The 21725-nt window shown below is 46.7% G+C and overlaps 1 protein-coding gene across 1 annotated transcript in view; it reads right to left on the bottom strand.

The window, feature by feature from the left end:
• Window positions 1–483: 483 nt before the first annotated feature.
• INSC (INSC spindle orientation adaptor protein) overlaps window positions 484–21725 on the bottom strand; it is a 128273-nt gene continuing 107031 nt past the window's right edge. The window contains exons 9-13 of the mRNA XM_045556546.1: window positions 17811–17989; window positions 9785–9851; window positions 6756–6911; window positions 4796–4872; window positions 484–1509 (exon numbers count right to left, since the gene is read on the bottom strand). Coding sequence (XP_045412502.1) covers window positions 1381–1509; window positions 4796–4872; window positions 6756–6911; window positions 9785–9851; window positions 17811–17989 — 608 coding nt within the window. The 3' untranslated portion in view covers window positions 484–1380. The remainder of the gene's footprint in view (window positions 1510–4795; window positions 4873–6755; window positions 6912–9784; window positions 9852–17810; window positions 17990–21725) is intronic.

Genomic DNA, 21725 nt, shown 5'->3' with positions numbered 1-21725 from the left:
CTATCATCATCACCATTTTAGGTGGGAGGATCTAGATACCACCTTCTGGTATAGCATAGGATTTTAGAGCAAAGGCTCTGGCAATAGATATTGCCAGGTTCAGATCCTAGCACCACTTACTAACCAGTGGCCTTGGGCAAGTGATTTAATACTATGATCATATACAATAACATATATTAATATACTAATAATCATGTGATTACTGTGAGGAATAAATGACATAATGCATGTTATATACTTGGACTAGAACCTGATACATTAGGTTAACTTGTTGTCACTAATAATTCGGACTTCAATAAATGTTCCTTGAATTGCATAAAATCATATCACAATATGATAGCCTAAACCTTTCAGAAAAATACACTGATTTTTATACTTTCAAGCAGTGATACTGGTAAACCAGTTGTCCGAAAAAATCAAAAGCTCTGATTTGTAGCATCTGTTAATTCTATGATATAAATACTCCTACCGTGACCAACTTCAGGCTACCAACGTGAAGTCACTGAATGCAGAATTGGGAAGAAATTCTCACAACTGTCCCTTGTGAGCCAGCATGGGCTGTCTCTAGCACACCACTGCTTTCAGGTATATTTCTGAAGAAGAATCATTCAATAAACCTCATCTGTGGATTCAGTTCACCAGGAGGTAAGCAGGAGGTCACACAAGAGCAGAGAAGCCAAAGGAAACTGAATTTTTGGTGTCTTTAGAAATATTTTTGAAAGTCACTGTGATCTTTCACTAAATTACTCAGAACTTGACCCATTTATATACCTATGAAAACAAGACAATTCTCTATGTACTTTTAATAGTTGCAAAGGTTTTTGTGGAATGAAACCTCGGGAAGCAAGAACTTAGTTTAACGTACAATTTAATCAGAAAATCCAAGACACATTTTGCATGATTTCATTTATTAAAGAAAAAAAAAATTTCCTTTCAGTATATCTCCCCAACTATGAATTTCGTTTTAAATTTTTGGAAAGAGCAAATCCGACTTTAAAAAAAAAAAAAAAAAAAAAACACCTGCTAGGCTGTTACAATACCCTGTTTCAAAAATAAAAAACAAACAAAAAAATGAGGCAAGATTAAGATTATATAGTGAGAGTAGAGAAAACAAGATGAAGTGAAATCACCCATGACAGTCTGTTGTATTAGCCACTGTGTATTTCAACATCTGCAACTAAAAAGCCACAGAAGTCAAAAGATAAGAACAAAAAAGACTCCCAAGGACCACAGATTGTTTGATAATGTTGCTCTAAGATTTCACTCTTTGTGTATTTCGTGTAAAAAATAAATTAAGTATAAATAAGGAGGTGAAGAGAGCTGGTGTATACTCAGAGGGAGCATGAGAATGGGCGGGATGTCTTTCCTCTCCTATACCCGCTACACGAAACTCTCCTCCATGTTGCTGCAGAGTAAGAAGGAGTCCACAAGCCGAGGCTGGACCAGCTGCTGGAAGTCAGAGTCCTGCAGGCCTTCAGGGCAGACCCCAGCCAATCTACGCAGAGCAGCCTGGGGAGAAGACAGAAGAGGTGACACAGGTCAGAGTGCGCCCTGTTCTGATGCATGTATTCCCTTCAACTGCCCTGAGAGATGCATTTCAGGAAGTGGGCAGGCAATTTGGGCCACTTGGTTTCCTGGTTTTATTTGCACCTTGGTCACTATGGCAGATGTCACCTGAAAGCTCTAAATGCTCTTACTAATGGTCTTCCCATCTTAAATTTTTAGTCATCTTAAGAACCTGGTCATTTTAAGGATCTGGTCAACTTAGTGACATATTTAAGTTCAAGATGTGTTTGTCCTAGAGACTGGAGCTGCCAGAAGCATCAGTGGAATTATATTATTGCTTCCAGCCCCTAGAATAACCTTAGAACAGCAAGGTCCTGGACAAAGCACTATAGGATGAGAAGGAAGGAGGGAAGAGAGGGAGAACATAGCATCAGAGTAGATAGGGATTCTGCCACCAAGAAATTCAAGGTCCAGAGAGGGGGGTGAATGGGAAATAGAGGTACAGGCAGAATGAAAATGCTCCCCAGACCCCCACACACTGAACACTGAGTATACTCTTCCTGTTTTATGTCCATGTGCCCTTGCTCATACTCTTCCCTATGACATAAAGTTCCTCCCCACTCTTTTCTGGCCAGGAGATGTCGTACAAGGCCTGGCCCATTGTCACCCCTCCCCTGTGACGCTTTCCTTGATTACCCTGAAGCAGAGATGGTCTGTCCCTTCACTGTGCACCCAGGGCCCCTGGGCTGACCTCAACCTTTTCACACTTGACTGTAACTGGTTTTGAGGTATTCATCTCCCACATTAGAATCTGAGCTCCTCAAAAGCAGGGATCAAGTTTTATGTTTCTCTATTCTCTATAGCAGGCAGCACAGGGGTTGGCATGGGGCTCAATAAATGCCTGCTGAAAAGAAATGAACAAATGAGGTGCTTTAAATTTGAGGTCTACTGATAGAGCAACCTGAAACTAAATGTGAGCTATGCACCTACCTAGACCTGTTTTCCAGTTAACTGAGGCAATGCATACTAAGCGCTCGATGGATAGTCATTCCTTCCCTCTTCTTTAGCATATAGACAGCAGGGAACAAGGTGCCTCCTCCTCACCCACCCCTGGAAACAAAGAGAGTGGGGGAATATCTATAATGGCCGAAGAAGCAAAGAAGGAGGGAATGCAAACCCTTACTGAATGTCTCAGTATCACAGAGATATACACAGAGTATCTCATTTAATCCCTACATGATGCTACAAGCTAAATATCATAATCTCCATTTTAAGAATAAGAAAACTAAGTGTCAGAGAAGGAAAGTGGACTTCCAGAACATCACACAGTGGTCCAACTCCAGCACACTCAGAGTTACACACACAGGCAGGATGGTGCAACCCCAGGGCACTAAGTTATACTGAGTACAAAGCAGGAGTAGAGCTCATTACCTAGACATGGCCGGTGGCCTGCCACTGAGAAATCAGACCAGGAGAAGAAAAGAGAAGATGGTTTGAGCTGATTGTAGGAGTTACAAGTGCTACCATGTCAAGCCAGATCAAGGAGAAGGAACAGGTGTCTCTGTATATGAGCAGGGTCTGAGACCCTAGAGCAGGAAGTAGATGCCTCAAGACTGTCTCTAATGAGCATGTCCTGCCTCTCCTGCAGCACAACTTACCCCCAGGGCTAAAGAAGCTAAACTCCATAGCACTTCCTCATTCTTCTTGGCCCCAACTGAGAGAAATAACCCCATTGCCCCTGAATTGTCACTGTGAAAATGGAACCAGGCATCTTCCGCAGATGAGGATATGAGGCCATTGACACATTTTGCATCATCAAAGTTTAAAATAAAGTTGGGGGGAGACAAAAAAATAGAACATAGATCTATCAAGAGAATAAATGAGATCGAAAATAGGAGAGAAAGAAAACCAGACAGCAACAGAAAGTGCAAGAAGGAAATGCTAAAACACAGAGACAGAGATGAATTTGGTGAAGGAAAAGAGTCCAAGCATGACAGGTAGATGGAGCGAGAAAAAGAAACAATGACAAAGAAAATAAATAAAAGAGAGAGGTTCCTTTATGGGGGGGATAACAGGAGAGGTAGGAGGAAGTGAGGAGGCAGAGAGGAAAAGGAAGGAGCAAAGAGGGAGAGAGGGATGAGGGAGATAAATGTAAGGGAGGAAGGGAAAGAAGGAAGAGAAACTGCTGAGAGAGAGAAGAGGCTACCCCTAGAAAGAGAGAAAAGCAAAAACACAACAGAGAGCAGAGAGCGACAGAGAGAGAGAGAGGGAGAAGAGAAACCCTCGCCCCACAGCAGCTCAGAGCTCCCCCTCCTCAGTGCCCAGCGGCCTCCGAGGGCCCCGCACCTTCCCAAGCCTTCTCTCGGCCTCTGCTTCCCCGGGAGGTTTAACAGCCAGTCATCCCACAATCTCATTCCCAGACATCCCCGAAGCACCCAAGTATTAAACAAGGCCAGCAGCCTACTGACAGCCGCTTCATTAAGGAAAAATCACTTCTGCTTGTGAAAGACAGACATCTGCCCTGCCCACTTCCCAGACCTGGGAGACAATGATTGAAATTCCCTCCCTTTACCTGAAGAGGGCGTTTGAAACTGGAAAGAAGACCCTGGGGAAGAGCAGGAAAGGTGGCTGTTAACTATTCCACAGTGGATCCTAGCATCAAGAAGTTGGGAGGGGTCCTCCAGAATGCACTAAGCAGTTGGGAGGTGGGCTCCAGAATGCACTCACTTGGGTTCAAGGTGAAGAGCCCGGTGGCTGGCTGAATAATTCATTCCTGTTTCTTCCCATCCTATCCCACAAAGAAAGAGGGGGCCACAATGCCAGCAGAAAGCCGGCAGAGGGGCCCCATCCAGGGGTAAAGGAGGCTTTTCTCACAAGGTCCTCGCTGGACCAGGCAGCAGACAGCCCTAGCCGGTAACTCCCATGTTCTGCAGGCACCATGACATCAACGCCACCCCCTAACATTCTGCCGGCCTACCACTCTGTCTTTGATCTGCCTTTAAGATTCCCTAGAACCTCAAAAGTTCACAGTTAATAAAATTGTGATGATAGAACAATGGGGATTTTCTCAGTGCCCTGTATTTCACATATGCGACCTCATGTAATTTTCATCACAATTTTATGAATTAAGTGAAATAAGTAGTACAACTATCGCCCTCTTAAAGAGAAAAGCTAAAGCCTAGAGAGGCTTTATGGCTTACTCAAGGCAACCACAGCATAGACAGTTCTCCTGGCCCCTGGTCTGCAATTCCCAAGGCCAGGGAAAAAGCTGAGGGAAGACAGAACTCACCAGGCAGGCCACGAGCACAGCATCACTGCTGTTCCTCTCCGACGGGGACCTGCAGAGCTCGATGAGACGGGACATACCTGTGCGAGACATGGGGAGGACGACATGCCTGGGATGGGGGACCTGGCCAGGCCTGGCCCAGAGGTGCTGGCCTCTCTCGTGCACCCACTCTGCACGGTGGCCTGTGGAGACAGGTGGCTCACAGGGGCCTCATTGGTCCCCCAGTCTGCCAGGGAAGGAGGTTGATCCCACCTGAAGGAGTTGTGGTGGAGACTTCCTACTTCCTCTGCAGTAAACAGGCCCTGGTCAAGGCCAGGTCCAGCTTGTGCACCAAAGCCAAACCCACGAGTGCCAGAACACTGGCCAGGACTGAACATGGTGAAAACTGCAGCAGAGGAATTGCCTGTCTCTCTGAGAAAGGACTTCCTGTTTAGGTATTTCTGATTTCACCAGAGCTATGTTTAATCTTTACATCATTACCAGACTTCCCAGCTATGCATTTTCCTCCCAATTGCTTATTTCAGTAAGAAAATGTATTGTGCTAAAATTACAAAAAAAAAAGAAAAGAAAAAAACCCCTGCAGACTCTAATGATGTTTCCTAAGGGCTTTACTGAGGAAAGTTAAATAAATGACTCAGTTTTTCAAGGCAGATTGACTTTTTTCAAACTCAAAAAAAAAACTGGTTCTAAGATCGCATTAGAAGGTATGCAGACAGTCTGTAGGTTTATTCCCCATACAGTTTTTTTTTTTAATTTCAGAATACTAGGGGGTACAGATGTTGAGGTTACATATATTGTCTTTTCACTGCCTGGAGATACCTCAAAGAACTATAAGTAGAACTACCTTTTGATCCAGCAATCCCACTACTAGGTATCTACCCAAAGGAAAAAATGTCATCCTATAATATCAGTAAAGACATCTGCACTTGAATGTTTAGAGCAGCACAATTCACAATTGCAAAGCTGTGGAAACAGCCCAAGTGCCCACCAATACGTGAGTGGATTAATAAAATGTGGTATATGTATACCATGGAGTACTACTCAGCCACAAAAAACAACGGTGAACTAACACTTCTTGTATCATCCTATAAAATCTCTATGGGGAAGGAACCCTCTGCTGCCCCAGGCTACCTCTTGCTGTGCCTTGGGTTACCTGGATGATTGGTGACACTGCTACTGGTGACACCTTTTCTCAACCCTCTCCCTGGAGTTCCTTTCTCAGCCTTCACACCAGAATAACTCCTGCTTACCCTTCAAACCACTGACATAGACTCACTTCCCTGTTAAAACGTCCTTTGATCCACCCAGATAAATGTGGGCTACTTCTGCTCACAGAATGTACCACAGACATGCTTTGAGTGTTGCTCTCATGATACTCAAGTGCAAACATTTCTTTCCGCATCTCTCACCCCGTGAGGCTGTAAGCCCCTGTGGTCAGAACAATGTCACATCCAATGTTACACGCTCAGCACTTAGAACAGGATTTAGCAGAGAGTGCTCGGAAAATATTTGTTGGGTAAATAAGTGACTAACTGAATGAATAAGTGATTTCCTGAGCGAGTTAATGAATGAGTTAATAGTGAATAAATGAATGTGTTAATCAATGATGAACTAGAGGATGAACGAACAAATGAGTAGATAAGTAAACAAATGAGTAAGTGAATAACTGAGTAAGGGAATGCGTGAATGAAAGAATGGGGACCTAATTAACAGGGAGTCTGCAGGTGAGTCCCTGTTCTGGCCAACTTTACCTGTCGAGGCCCTTTCTCTCTCTTGCTCCAGCCCCAGGTCACAAACCAGACTAGGGGCTGCACCCTGGGCCTCTGTCCCAGCACTTCCCAGCACCCACAGAGTGGGGCTCACCCCAGCCACCCTTGCCCTGTGTTCACTGCTGCCACTGTGAGATCGGGCTGCTCCCATCTCAAGCCCCCGTTCCACTCCAGCCACGGCCAGCACCACTCACAGCTGAGCCGCACAGCCTCCCGTGCCACATCTGGGTCTCGGCTGAGACGGGCCAGGGTCACTGCAGCTTTCTGCTGGACTCGCTCGCAGGCTGCCACCTCAGCGGGGGTCCCAGACCTCGGCTTCTCGGACAGCATGCCCATGATCAGCTGGACACCTGGGCAGGAAGCAATGACAAGTTAGTACCTACCCCCAGTGTAGCGCCTTCCCCCATCGGGCCAGCAGAACAGATGGCTGAAGACCACAAGCAAAGGCTGTCAGGATGACTTAGGAGGTCTTACTCACAGAGGGGAAGCTGGACAAGGCCACTCTTCTAGTCTGTCTACTCCCTGAGGGTGTCTCTGATTCCATGTGCCAAGTCACTATACCTTGAAGGGACACCTGAGGCCATATTTATTTTTTTAATGCTATTACTGAGCTTTTACTACATGCCTGGCACCGTGCTAAATGCACAGTAAATTCATGACCCCCTCACCTCCCAGTAGCCTCATGAGCTAGGTGCTATTGTAATTCCATTTTGAAACCCAAAAAGAAGTGAAATATCTTGCCCAGGGTCACACAGTTAGGAGTTGGGGAAGCTGGTCTTAGAACTCAGATAACTGGTTTCTCTCCATCACTTCTTCACCTCTCATGCTGGCTGCATCTGAGGCAGGTCCAGAGGTGATGAGCCCCTGGTAAGAGGTGACCCACACCTGGGCTGGACAATCACTACGTCAAATGTGTTAGAGCAGACTCAAGCACTGGAAGGGAGTGGAGTAGGTAGATTGCAAGATTTAGCCCTGAATTTATTCAGCTAAGAAGCCTCTCGTGTGCCCCTGAAACCAGATCTGTCTTCTGATTGTTCTAGAAACCACACCTGCATCCATTCCCACCTCCTTGCCTTTGCCCACCCTTTCTTTCTGCAGGGACGCCTTTTTCCTTCTTCTGTCCCAGCTAAAAAGGTCCCATCCTGCAGGCCATAGTGGAAGTCCACCTCCTACGTGAGCGCATCCCCACCTGCCCTGGCCCACAACCCTTTTCTGCACCCAGTGGCCCCTGCCAGCTTAGAACTTAAACCATACATGACTTAAGGATGTATTTTGCTCTGTTTTGCTGCTTCACACAGTGTCTAAATTTTTGTTAATATGCAAATTAGGAGATTGCTATAAAAATCCAGATTTCTGACTTCTAAAAAATTGCCTCCTGGACTGATAGCACTAGGCCCACATTTCTGCATGACAACAATTTGCTGAAGCTTATTCCAAGCTTACTCTTTTAAAAGAGACTGATCCTGTGCCTGGGGAGGGTGAGCCATGTCACCATTCACATTGCCTGTCTGGATCAAGTAGATGTCTAAGTTTGCAACCTGTGACTTAGGCCATGCGTGCTCAGAGCCAGCCTGCATAACAGGGCCTGCCCTGTCCAGTCCTAGGAGCCCCACTCTCTTCTGGTGGCTCTGAATGCATCACCACATTGTTGACCCCTCAAATCCTCTGCCACTTTTGCAAATAGTTCCCTCATCAAACCCTTCAATGAAACCCTGTGAGACTACCACTGTTTCCTGAAAGAGCAGATAGGCTTAGCACAGTGCTCATTCTGTGCCAGATATTCTTCTAATGCTTCACGTTAACCCTCACGTCATCCCTGTGAGGTAGGCATTACTGTTGTTCCCATCCTGCAGATGGAAAACGAGGTCATATGGTCAGCACATGACAAAGTCTGGATTCAAACCTACTCTATACAGTTCTAATTTTCACAGTCTCAACCACTATGCAATCCTCCCTCTGTTGCATCATTCCATTGTAGATTTTACATTTTTATCATGTTATCACTCTCATCAAATTGGGTTCTCCTTCTAGACTGTGAGATCCTCCAGGACAAGGGCAAAGACTTATTTATCTCTGTGTTCTCATTGTCTAGCACAATGCCAGGCACACAGTGGGTCTCAATAACTGGTGACTGAGTCAGTCAGTCAACAGCACTTTGCAAACCATAAAACCCTCCCTAGATGCCAGGTATTCCGATCTCAAATCCATAGGTCTATCAAGACCCACCCCACTGACCACTCGAACGTAAGGCTCCAAGTGCTGAAGAAAGAGAGCACAAATGACACCACTCAGCCTCTTGGCCTCTGCTGGCTCAGCAAAGTCTCTCATTATTAGCTCAATCACATAAAATTAACACAAAATGTCTTTCAATTAGTTCTAGAGTGACGGGGGATGGGGAAGTGTATGTTTGTTAAGACAGCAGGGCAGCTTGGGAGGAGGAGGTTTAACAAGAGCAGAAGCAGCGGCCCAGGCTCCCAGCTCACTCTGCCTCATTAGTGTCTCTGGTTTCCAACCGGTTGCTAATTGCTGCCTTATTTCCCAGTCACAGGAAGCCCTCACCACTCTCTGTGCCCAGGTGCAAGGCAGCAACCTTGTCCTCCAGCGTAGACTGCTTAGATCAGCTTCCAGGCCAACAAGACCTGGCCCCGCCTCACCTGGACCTTGGCGACACCCTCAGCACAAGGTGGAACGGGGGGTGTGGAGGGGCAAATGGGAGAAGAGATCCTCTTGGGGAGGGGTCAGAGCATTCAGGTTGCCCTGACCTGCTCCCCCACAACCCTCACCCCTTCCCAGACTCTTCAGTTTTCTACTGAGGCCAAATCCGATAAGATATTATAGGAAGGATTTAAACTTGGAATCCATCCCTTGGTAGGAATAGCTTTTTACTTTTTGAATCATAATGAAATATTTGCCTTCTCCTCCTCCTCCTCACCACCCTGAGACCGCCTTACCCTTCCCCCCTGCTTTATTTCCCCATGGCACTATCACCATCTAACATCATCTTCTCGTCCATTGTGTGTCTCCCACTAGCATTTAAGCCCCATGAAAGCAAACAAATATATACATGTGTGCTTGTCACACACATACACGCATACATACATATGCCAATGCAAACGTGGAGACACATATATATTTACATACCTGCACATAGGCCTTCACACAAGCACAAAGGGACATGGTCCCCTACACCCAGATAATCGTGTACACTGCTGCAAAGACATACCATTCTCCTGGATGATGTCAGAGGCACACTGCTCTAGGACAGACATGTTTGCCAAGATGGTCACAATCTGGAAAAGAAAATTGAGAAACTATGAAAATGGGCACATCTAATGCAAATGGTGCTCTCTACAGACCGGTCAGCAGGGGCTACAAAGCGTCCCTTTATCCCACGACTCCTTACTGCCTACCTGGCCCATCCTTCCATGGTGCTTCCCTCCACCCTCATGGGCTGCTGCCACCCAGATGTATTTCCCAAGTGACTGATGCCCATTCATCAGCTTATGGCTCTAGAATGGCTCCCAAGGGTCCTGGGACCCTACTGGAGAGAACAGTGTCACCTAGTACTAAGTGAAGTTAGGACCCAGTGCCTTTCTGCAGGGCCCTTCTGGTCCCAGGCCCTGAAATGCAGACAGAACTAGCAGGTCCCTGGCCTCTCTAATTTCTCTAAGCTGGCTTGTCCTCCTGACAATGAGCTCATGTCCTAGACTGGGTTCCTCCATCCCAGGTTCTTTCCCAGACACTGACCGCTACCTACTTGCAACCTGAAATGGATGAAGGCAAAGACCACATTAGAGAACGTGAGCAGGAAGAGGCAGCATTACACTTTTATGGAATTACGATTTTATGGAATACGATGAGGAAGTTCATACCCAGCTGCACTTGACAAGCCTGTGGTCTGTAAGCCTCACTTGTCGGTCATCACCAAAAGGTTCTGCTTGTAGGAAAGGGATGCTGACACCAGATGGATGATGAGTCTTGGTTACAACCTCACGGGCTGGAACCGACCTCACCTGTATCCCCAGTATAATGAAGGGAGCACAGAGAACTCACAGCACAAACTGGATTAAAAAATGGGACAAATTCCAGGGACCCCAAACTGTAAAGGGTACCAAAACCCTACTGGAATATATACACCACTGGACTATGGTACCTATTAACTCAGATGCCACCCACAACTCTGCTCCCAGCACAAACAGCAACAAGAAAATTCACCCACTTTCACAGAAGCCAACAGCACTCTCAAGTGGTAATTAAAATAAATAATAAAATTAAAAACACAGGCTTCTTTCTCTTGAAAGGTTTCTCCAAAGCTTGCAGCATGCTATAAACGAAGGTTCCCACCTCCGAGACAGCAACTGACAGTCTCCTGAGCACAATTCAGGAGGCTTAAATTCTGAAACTGGATAGTAATGTGGTATCTACCAGGACAGAGTATTACCTAGATTTTTTTTTTTTTTTTTTTTTTTTTGAGACAGAGTCTCGCTTTGTTGCCCAGACTAGAATGAGTGCCATGGCGTCACCCTAGCTCACAGCAACCTTAGACTCCTGGGCTTAAGTGATCCTACTGCCTCAGCCTCCCGAGTAGCTGGGACTACAGGCATGCGCCACTATGCCTGGCTAATTTTTTTTTTTTCTATATAGATTTTTAGTTGGCCATATAATTTCTTTCTATTTTTAGTAGAGACAGGGTCTCGCTCTTGCTCAGGCTGGTCTCGAACTCCTGACCTCAAGCAATCTGCCCGCCTCAGCCTCCCAGAGTGCTAGGATTACAGGCATGAGCCACCGCACCCGGCCCCTAGATGTTAATTGGTTTAATATTGGCATACTACTCTAGATAATAAATGTATATAAATTTTTCTTCTTTTAAACAGAAAGGAAAAAAGTTTGCCGTATTAATAGAATACCTATCTCTCTCCTCCTTTCCCCCCAAACATTTGCGAAAAGGGATTCCATGTTCTTAGGCTGCTGCAGCCACCATGTGTGTGACAGCCCCTTCCAGCTCAGGCCGGGTTAGGGGCCTGGGTGGGGCAGCATGGCTGGAGAGGGTTGCCAGGGGAGGGACAGGAGGACACCTCAAAAACTTTACCCTAAAGGCAACTCTGAACCACCAGATGTTTTATGAGGGGAGTGACAGACTCATATTTGTGCTTTTAAAATATAACAGGACTAAAGAAAGTTTAATACTTGGAAACTCTTCCCCCCCCCCACCAACTTTTAGATTGTGAGTGTCTATGGGCTGAGAGGAAAGAATCAGAGGAACAGGCTGAGTCGAAGACGCAGTCAAAAAATTGAAGGTTCCCAAGAGGCATAAAATGTGCACAGTCTTATGCGGGAGGAGGTACAAGGCCAAGTCCACATCAGTTTACAGTTTATTTGGCTTCCTCCGGGCTGTCAGCAGTAGCAGGGAGCGTGGCCTCTGTTCCCACCCCACAGGGGCTGCTACACTCCAACATCACCAGCCTCGTCTCTCTGAATAAAAAGCACTTGCTCGGCATGCAGATTCGTGAAGGAAGGAAGGGAGGAAGGAAGGAAGGCAGGGAGGAAGGGTGAGAGGTACAAAATGAAAAAGGAAAAGGAAAGCTTTGTCTGCAGCAACGAGTTCATTACGCAGTAATTATTAGCCGTGTCACAGGCACCAAGTAGGTCTTTGTGTCAGACTAATTTAGATCCTGTTAATGAAAATTACTTCCTCTTTACAGAGCCTGTACCCCATGTGGTTTTCTGGAGGTGCAGATGAAGTATTCAATTAAGCACAATTTGAATAAATGCCAATTACGCCCTGCTTTGAGTCTCCCTTTTGAAACATCCTTATATGCACCATGATGTAAAGGGGAAAGAGGTCAATGTTTATCCTCCCAGCAAAGCCCTCCACTGGGATTTTAGGGGCAACTAGTTCACCTGGTTAGATACAAGATAGCAATGCTGTCAGGGGACACAGTGCAGGAGCCAGGAAGACAGTTTCCCCTGGCCCAGGCTAATTCAGTCCTGTCTGATGATGTTCAACTAACTCGGATTCCTCCTTAGTGACAAGGCAGTGTTCCCCCTGCAGTTACTTGGTGAATCCAGAGGACGGCGCCCTTGAGCGCGGCCCTAGGTGGGAGGCAGTGTAATGTCAAAGCTAAGTGTGTGGCTCAACACACGCCTAAATCCTGGCTGTATCACTTATTTTCCTTGTGACCTTGGCCGTGTCACCCAACCTTCTGTGCCTTGGTTAATGAAGGTGTGTTCATTTTCTATTGTTGCTGCAACAAATTACCACAAACTTAGTGGCTTTGAACAACACAATTTGATTATCTTGGCATTCTGGCGTTCAGAAGTCCTAAATGAGTCTTACACAATAAAAGTCGAGGTGTCGACAGATCTTCATTCCTTCTGGAATGTAGGGGAAAATATGTTTCGTGCCTTTTCCAGCTTCTCCAGGCTGCTGGCACTCCCTGCCCCTTGGCAGCGATACTTCTCGTCCCTGCTCCCTTAATCACATCTTGTTCTCTGACTCTGACCCTCCTACCTCTCTCTTTTAAGAATCCTTATGATTACACTGGACTCAGCGGATAATCCAGGGTAATATCCTTATATCAAGATCCTCAGTTCAATCCCATCTACAAAATCCCTTTGCCATAAAAAGTAAATTATTCACAGCTTTAGAGGATTAGGACATGGACATTTTGGGGGGCCACCACAAGAGATAAAAATAAGATAACTGATAAGACCCTTATGAGCATTCAATGAGTTAATGTTTCACCAAGCACCCTTTGTTAAATGAAATGAATATAATTTGCCTTTGGAGAGTAGAGCCTGAAAGGACCACACAGGCCTGGAAAGACCGCATCCAGGAGCACTAACCAACACCGCTCAGCGCCTGGCCCTCGGGGCTGAGCACCGGTGTCGCCAAGCTGCGCTGCTAATGTGAGATCCCTTCCAAAGGGGGTCCTAGTCCCAGAACAAGAGGAGCCCTTCCCACCAGAGGAACAACAAAGTACATGCTCGCTACCTTCTGTGGCATTTGGAAACTATTTTTTCTTGGCCTCCAAAGACTTTCAGAAAATTGAGGTGAATAGCAAATTGACCCAGAATAGCAGGGGACTTCCCATGTCACTGGTTCAAGAAGAAACGTCCCTGTGTGGTAGGAAGGAGGCCAGCAAAGCCTTTTGATGTCAGCATATGCAGAGCAAAAGGCTCCCCCTGTGCTGGCCCCAAGCAGGTGTTCTGGAAACACTTGTCCACACACTGATGCCAAGGTGTGACCCAGGCTGCCTCACTCATGCTCAGCAGTGTGTCAGCAGTCAGCCCTGGTCACACCCTTGGTCCTACCCACGTCCCCTTTCTTTAGCTATGCTGTAAACCAATACTGAAGACAAAACTGCATAAAAGGCAAGTGAAGAATAATCAGGACACCCAAATAGAGGCAGGCTCTCTGATCTAAAAGAACTTACAACACAGAAAATCTGGCATACATTCAATGAAAAGTTATGATTACTTTTATGCTGTGCAAGAATTAGGACAAAAAGACCAACAGTTCATCCGACTATAATCAGAATTACTCCTTAATTGCCAGATGGAATATTTAGATTTCTATTATCACTGCATTAACCCTCTGCAATCGACAGCAGCAGAGTTAACTGCAGCCCAGAGACCAGCAAGCAAGATCATTTTCCGCCATTAGCGGAAGCTCAGAGCTTCTCTCTGCCCTGCCCTCTTCCCTCCATACCACATCCTCTACCAAACAGCAGAAAGAATCCAGACAAGGACATTGGTTTGAAGAGTTCAGTGATCTGAGAGTGGAAAGGTGTGGTCTCTTTGAACACACTTCCTTTCCCAAGGCCAGAGAGGCAAGGGGACCCAGGAGAAGGTGCAGGCCTCTCTTCCTCTTCTGCTCTATTTTGAGCCTCCCCTTCCCTCTGGCAGGCATGGCTGGGGACCCCGAACAGAGAGGGCTGCAGACGGCATGGAGACGGGCAGGGCACCTGCCTAAACCCGGAGGCAACACACTGCTTCTTCTTCTGGCACTTGGGTTTTCTCACCGACAAGCCCATCAGGGAGAAGAAGCAAGACTGGAGGGCCGAGATTCAGGCTCAGGAGAGAGAGCCACAAAAGCCACAAAGCTGTTTGGGATGTAGGTCCCAGGCTGTTGCTGAGCTAGGCCAAAGGACTCTCCGCGGTGAGAACCAGATCCCCTCCCTGGGGACGGCATGGATGTCGGGGTGTAAGCCTCACAGTATTGGAGAGCACGTAAATGCCAGGACGCATTCTCTGTGCTTGATTTGCCTTTCCAGGGGTGGGGAACAGTCTGATTTCAAGATTGTTCTTTTTTAAGTACCAAAGGAGGCAAGAAAAGCTTCATCTTTCTCTGCTGCACCCCTTTAATAAAAGAATTTGTTCTGTAAAATTTAGATTCAGTCAAAAGGCCACACTTAAGGACCTAGAAGGCCACATGTGGCCTTGAGGCTGCAGGTTCCCCGTCCCTGCCAGGCAGTGGGGAACAGTCAGGACTGAGTGTTATGATCCTGGGTTCCTCCAAACCTCTCCAGATAGGTAGATTTGCATACGTCTCCATACACAAACAAACATATACAGCCTTCGAGGTGGCTTACGGTCCTTATACACACATACACACCCCCGCACGTGCACGCAACTTGCGTATGTCCACACAAATTGAAACAACACATACCACACATTAATTCATGCCAAACAACACTCCCCACTACATTTACTACATTTCCTGACTCTACCTTCCTGCTCCAAAGCTGATATTCCCTGTCTCAGACCCATCCCAATGCCTAGTTCTAGTAGAGACCCCGGCCCCATTTGATATTGACTACCCACTTTGGTTCTAAATACTTTATGAGCATTATCCCATCTAATCATCACAATCACATGAGGAGGGAGGAAATGTTATTTCTATCATCTCCTTTATACAGATGAGGAAATTGTGGCTCAGAGAGGTTAAGTGTTTTGTCCAAGGTCACACAGCTAGGAAATGGCAGAGCCAAGATTTGAACTCAGGTCTAAACCCAAAACCCATGCTGTTTATGCTCTTCCCTAATACATTGTATATGTCATATATGTACATAACAGAGCTCTATAAACTATAGAGGGCTTTTGAGATGTGAGTCAAAATTGCAATCTCTAGTAACTGGCATTTCTGATAAATGGTATTCACAGTGAAAGCCCAGAAATGCTATAAAATTTAGTCATTCTAAAATGTCAAATAGATGATGTATTTCTATGAGAAATATATACCAGCACCCTTTACCCTTGTGACAGCAATTAATTTCTGAAGATCACAAACAGGCTCAGGAAAGTCTCCATTGTGGATTAGAGAACATAGCCAGGTTCCTTCCCTCCTAGGTTGTCCCTGCTTGATGGGCAGCGCAGAGGTTGCCCAGCAGGCCTGGAGGCAGTCCCTCTCCTACCTCCCTTGTCAAGCCTGTAGCTGGATTCCCTGGGCAGCACGACCCCTGGAAAATACCTCCTGGGCATGAAAACACAGGACTATCCAAGTTGCCCGTGAGGCAGGGCATTCTTCTTGATGCCTGCCCATGTCAGGCCTTCCACACTGCCCTTCTCTAGATTAGCTGAAAGGGATGGAAGAGCCCAGGCCCAAGGCTACCCGTACCACCATCCACACCCCAAGAGTCGGCATAAGATAGGCATGCCCAGCCAGGCTTCTATTGGACAAATCAAGTGGAGCCAGCTTGCCAGGATGGTAGAGGGGTTCTCATTGAGATGTCCAAACAGAGGTGGACAAAGTATAGATCCAAGACCAAGAGGCTCTGCACAGCATTGGCGTCATTGGCAGATTCATTACCGGAAGCCTCACGGGGCATTTAATCTCTTAAGTATCTCGGGGCGGTGAGCACTTCAGAGGCTAATTCATCTTCTTTGTCTTCATTACAGAGAGCCCTCTGATCACCTTAATCCTCCCTCTGCCACAGGAAAGAGCCATTTGTTTCTGTAATGGGTGCACTCTCACTAGCTAAGTGGTTGCTCTGAGCCAGGGCAGAAGGTGAAGCCATCCTGAGGACATGGGAGACACGTCTGGCTCAGACAGTGGGGGCACAGGAAAACTCCTGGCTCCAGATGCAGAGAGAACTATCTGCCTAGAGCTTGACCACATTCTCTCCCTACCCCGAGCCCTTCCTTCCTAGAATCAGTGAGGCTTCAAGAGGGGGGCCAGTCACTCCTTGAAATAAGAAGGGGGTCTCTGCACACAGAGTCACAGGCTGCCCGAGCTGGAAATGGCCATGCCCACTTTACAGATGAGTGAACTCCTCTCTGGAGGTTCCCATTCAGTGTTGTGTGCCACACATTCCAGGGCCACTAATAATAACATCAACAGTGGCTTCCACTGATTTAATAGTTTCTATGTGCCAAGATCTGTACTGAGAGTTTATATTCAGTAGTTTATTTCATTCTTATTTCAACTTTATAAAATCATGTCAGGTAGGTGAGAGACCCAGCAACTGGAGGCAACTACCTGAAGAAAGGGCAGAGTAAGGCAGACCACCCAGGTGGGCCCTCCAGCCCCCTGCCTGCAACCAAAGGCTGTGACCACAGTAGACACTGGGTGTGCCCCCTCAGGAAACAGCTGGGCCAGTGGCCAGCCCAGTGGGCCACCATTCTTTATCTGTTGGTACTGCCAAGCCTCATCTCTATGGACAAGCCCCCATCAAGGTGGAAGGGGATAAAATTCCAGGACATCAGAGCTCAAAGAGCTTTTAAAACCTCCTCATTCTATGCTTCCAAACACTTTTAGCAGTAAGACAAAACCTTTCATGGAGCCCAAATATAGAAAAAAAAATTGAGTCTGATATAGAGGTTGAGTCCCAGAATGATGTCTCTGCTGCAAGTCCCTGTTCTTTATGGGGGCAGAGAGGGAAGCAATGCACTACAATGTCGGATGGGCACCAGCACGACCACTGGAGCAGGTCCAGGGACCTTCCCATCTCTCTGCCTCCCGGGATGGGCAGTCTGAGTGCAGACAGAGGAAGGCCCTACTGTGGTTGGAATGAGCAAAGGGGGCATGGAGGGGCTCAAAAAGAGGCTCCAGGGTCAATGAGAGATGTTGAGAACATATTCCTTTACCTTCCTACAGAATGCAAAGCTCAGAGTGGCAGAAAAAGAGTCTAACGACACTGACCATGTGCTGCCAGGCCATGCTGTCCCCTCCTGCCCCCCAAACTAAGCACTGGCTTCCTACCCTTTGTCGCCATGGTTATAGGCCTGCTCCCTTCTGAGCTTCTCACCTGGTCCCGGGTGTAAGGCGTGTCCACCCTCTGCTTGTCGCTGCAGGCTTCCAGGAGGACGCGGATGGCATTCAGCTGCAGGAGCATCTCACAGGCCATTGTGTCAAAGAAGGTGATGTTGGCAAGGGCCGCAGAGGCCAGCAGGAAAACTTCCCCAGATGAGGCCTCTTGGCACAGTTCTGGAAGGCAAAGAGGAAGCAAAGAGCTTTGGGGCCGAATATTTTCTTATCAGTTATCTCATTTGGTTCCTACAATAGCTCTGGGAGATCATTTTGGGCTGATGTTATAACACCCAATTTATAGATGAGGAAAGTAGTTACTAGAGAGGGAAAAGTGACTGTCTACATAGGTGGCAAAGCTGGAATTTGAGACCTGCTATGTCACTTTTATTCACTCCTTCATCCAACAAGTACCAATACTGGGATGGCACAGTGAACAAAACAGGCGAGCTTACCTTCTACTAGTGGGCAAGAGAAAATGAACTTTTAAAACATTAATATAATTGCAAAATTCTGATAATATGAAGGAGAAAATAAACAAGTGCTAAGACAGAGAATAACTAGGGGTCCACTGGGGTGCATAAAGAAAGTATCCCTGAAAATGTGACTTTACGACTGAGCCCTGGAGGAAAGAGACCAGCCGTGAAAATATTTGGGGAAGAGAATGTTCTACACCAAAGAAAGAGCACGTAGAAACGCTGTGAGGCAGGAAAGAGGACTTTGTCCATTTGTGTCTGTAGTAATGCGTGCTAGACTGCTGAGAAATTTGCCTTAAGGAAGAGGCTAAAGGTAAAACAAAGCGACTCTACCTCTCCTGCTGCCATCAGCAGAGCCTCAGGACTTCCTTTTGGCCCCAGGGTAGGGTCATCTGGCTGCAGAAAAGTCCCACAGCAAGCCCCTGGATGCCAGGGTCTTTCTCTGTGATCCTAGCGGTCACAGCCCAGCCCTAACCAGATGCCCCGACTTACCATCTGTAATTGTACCAAGGGCCTTTAAGGAGCAGAGTGCCCCATTCCTCCCCCACCACCTGACACATCCGCCCTTGGGCTCCACAGGACCTGGGACGGGCTCCCACCGTGAGAGGAAGCAGGCTCTGTCCACGGGGCTTGCCCCAGTGTGACGGACCTGACTTCTGATCCTCAACTCCAACGTAACCACCAATCAGGGTGCCTCCTGGGTCCAGGCCCTACTGGTAACACCTCTACAAAGCCACAGGAGGAGAGGACAGAATTCAGGAAAATAGCCCCAGGAGAGAAAGCTCAGGAGAAAGAGTTGAACTATGCTCTACCCTGGTCCCTACTTCTTCCCTCCCCACAAAGAGTCTGTACTTCCAGGTTCTAATGCTGCAACTGGCATCTCTTAGCACCTTCCGGTGACCGCACTTGTTGGTCCCTACCTACAAAGGGACAGACAATAACATTAGTCGAACACCTACAGTGTGCTTCTCACCGTGCCAGTAAATTCTGAGCACCCTCAAAGTAGAAAATGATTGTCTCCATTCACAACTTGCTGAGTCTCAGAGAAGCTAGTAGCTGTGCAGCAGCTACCATGCACTGCATGTTTGCTCTGTGCCAAGCACTGCTATACTTTTTTTTTTACCTCATTAAGTCATTTAATCGTTATAACAATCCGATTTTTATCACTATGTTGCAAGTGAAGGAGTTGAGGATTCAAATGTTAAGTGTTTTGCCCATGGTCTTACAGCCAGTAAGTAAATGTTGGAGGCTGGAATCAAATCCAAGTCTTCTGACTCCAGAGTTCCCGTTCTTTCTACACTCCAGGTTGCTTCTTGTACCTCAGGCTCTTTGACTCATTCCCAGTGATGCCCATGCAGACCTAGGTTTCAGTCCTACCAGGAGAGTAATGCCTGCCTCTGGGCAGCTCTGCTCCCCATGGCCCAGGTGTGACCCCCTAAAGAACTCAGAATTTTGATTTAACCTCCCAGGGCTGGGACAACAGATTAGCCAAGGAATTAAGAACTCTGTGATTTCCCTTATCCAATGACTGCCCTGTCATTTAATTTGGGGGGAACCACTAGAGTCCATTCAATCCCTTCCAGGCCATCTCCCTACATCCAGGGTTTGGGGTAAGACTACAGAACTCAGTGGCCCACTTCGCTGTAAGATTTCTTCTAGGTCCAAACACTCCCCCCTCATTCTCATGCAGTTGCTGTTGCTGTCGACACAGCAATTATTAACACAACCATCTAAGTGCCTTTTAATTTTGCTGCACATTTATTTGAACTATAGTCTGAGTCACCTGGGATGTGTTAGGAAGATTAAATTGAGGATTCCAGTGACTCATTTATAAATGTTTCCAGGGAATGGCAAGAAATTGGAGGGCTATTTCCCACCAAAGAACAGAGCCCTGGCTTCCCGCCCAGAAGGTATCTGCTGAGTCTCAGAGTGGACTCTACAGTACATCTTCATCAGGATGAAATAAATAGGAAGATTCCTCATCTCCAGGGGAAAATCCAGCCTGGGCAAAGAAGCAGGAATGGACATATGACAACAGTGAAAGGTCATTGGGACTACATTTGTTTGGGTTTATTTGTTTTATTATTTGATAACATTTATAAATTGGGAAATGTTCTATAAAATTTACCATTTTTGTCTTATCTTTAAAAACCTAGGCCTTTCCTACATGGCCACAATCAACTGGAGTTTAGCAGTGATTGTCCCCCTTTCGTTGGTGCATGGGCTTTTTGAGTCAACATAGGACTCAAACCCCTTATTTTCTTCTTCCATCTATCTCTCTTCAACTCAATTATGTGTCTTGCTGAGCTCTGGAAGATGTTTGGACATGAAGCTTCTGGCACAAAGGAATCCTAACGCTGTCCTGTGGCTTTGAGAAAACTCAACCTCTCCAGGCCTAGATTTCCTCTCCTCGAGAGTGGGCGCAGGAGTTTATGGTCTCTTGAGCTCCTTCCAGCCAAGACTTTCAACACCTGGCCTCCATGTTTTCTCAATTTTGTATAAATGTGGGATGTTGGCAAACTGATTTCTTCCAGCCTGGCCTGTGGGTACCACTGCCCCCATAACTAGAATCAGCCATAAAGTCAACTTACCTGATGTCTTCTCTGTGTGAAGTACTTGCAGATCCTAAAATCCTAGACCTAGAAGGACCCTTGAAAGAAATGACTTGCAAACTCTTGTTCTATATATTAGGAAAATTGTAAAGAGAGCCTTGCAGTGTGACATGGCAATGAATGGCAGGATCTCACACAGCGCCTGATGGTCAATGGCTATTTGCTGAATGGATAAATGCAAAACCAGAACCCAAATCCAGGGTCTGACTCCTAACCCAGTGTTCTATGCTGCCCCTAAATTTGTGCTATCCCATATATTCCCAGCCCTGGTATGGTGACTCCAAGAGCTAACTCTAAATTTTCTGATGAAATTAATTTTCCTTAAGTTTCAGTAAGATATAGGTATAGAGAGACAGCAACGGAGAAAGGGAGAGAAGTAGAAACAGAGATCACCACCAGCACTTTTGAAAGAAAAGAGGTGGTTTGTAAAACAAGTTCCCTGAGAATTGTGTCTAGACAAGTCCTTCTAGTTTCCTCAGTTAGCAAAGGCAAGCTGGGAGGACGGCAGCTTCTAGACATGGGCTAGGACTCTCCTGCCAGGAGCACCTGTGTCCGACTAGGAGCATTCTAAAGGAGTCAGTGCTTTCAAGGCCCCATGATGTGAGACTGCTGGTGGGATTTCTCTCTGAGAAGCCACTTGCCCTGGTCATCGCTGCCACACTCGCTGGGTACAATGACTGAGAATTAAGGAACAAAGCCTATCAGAATCTCTCAGGCCCAGGACCTGAACCTCAAAATCTGAGGCCCCATTCCCCCCCACCAGAGCTTGTCCTGGACCCCCTTCTGGAAGGTCAATTAATCCCAAATTGACCACCACTCAACTTGCTG

Source organism: Lemur catta, chromosome 7 (assembly GCF_020740605.2).
Source record: "Lemur catta isolate mLemCat1 chromosome 7, mLemCat1.pri, whole genome shotgun sequence".
Taxonomy (NCBI): domain Eukaryota; kingdom Metazoa; phylum Chordata; class Mammalia; order Primates; family Lemuridae; genus Lemur; species Lemur catta.
The sequence above is the reverse complement of the archived record's forward strand: the minus strand, read 5'-3'. Positions and strand labels throughout refer to the sequence as shown.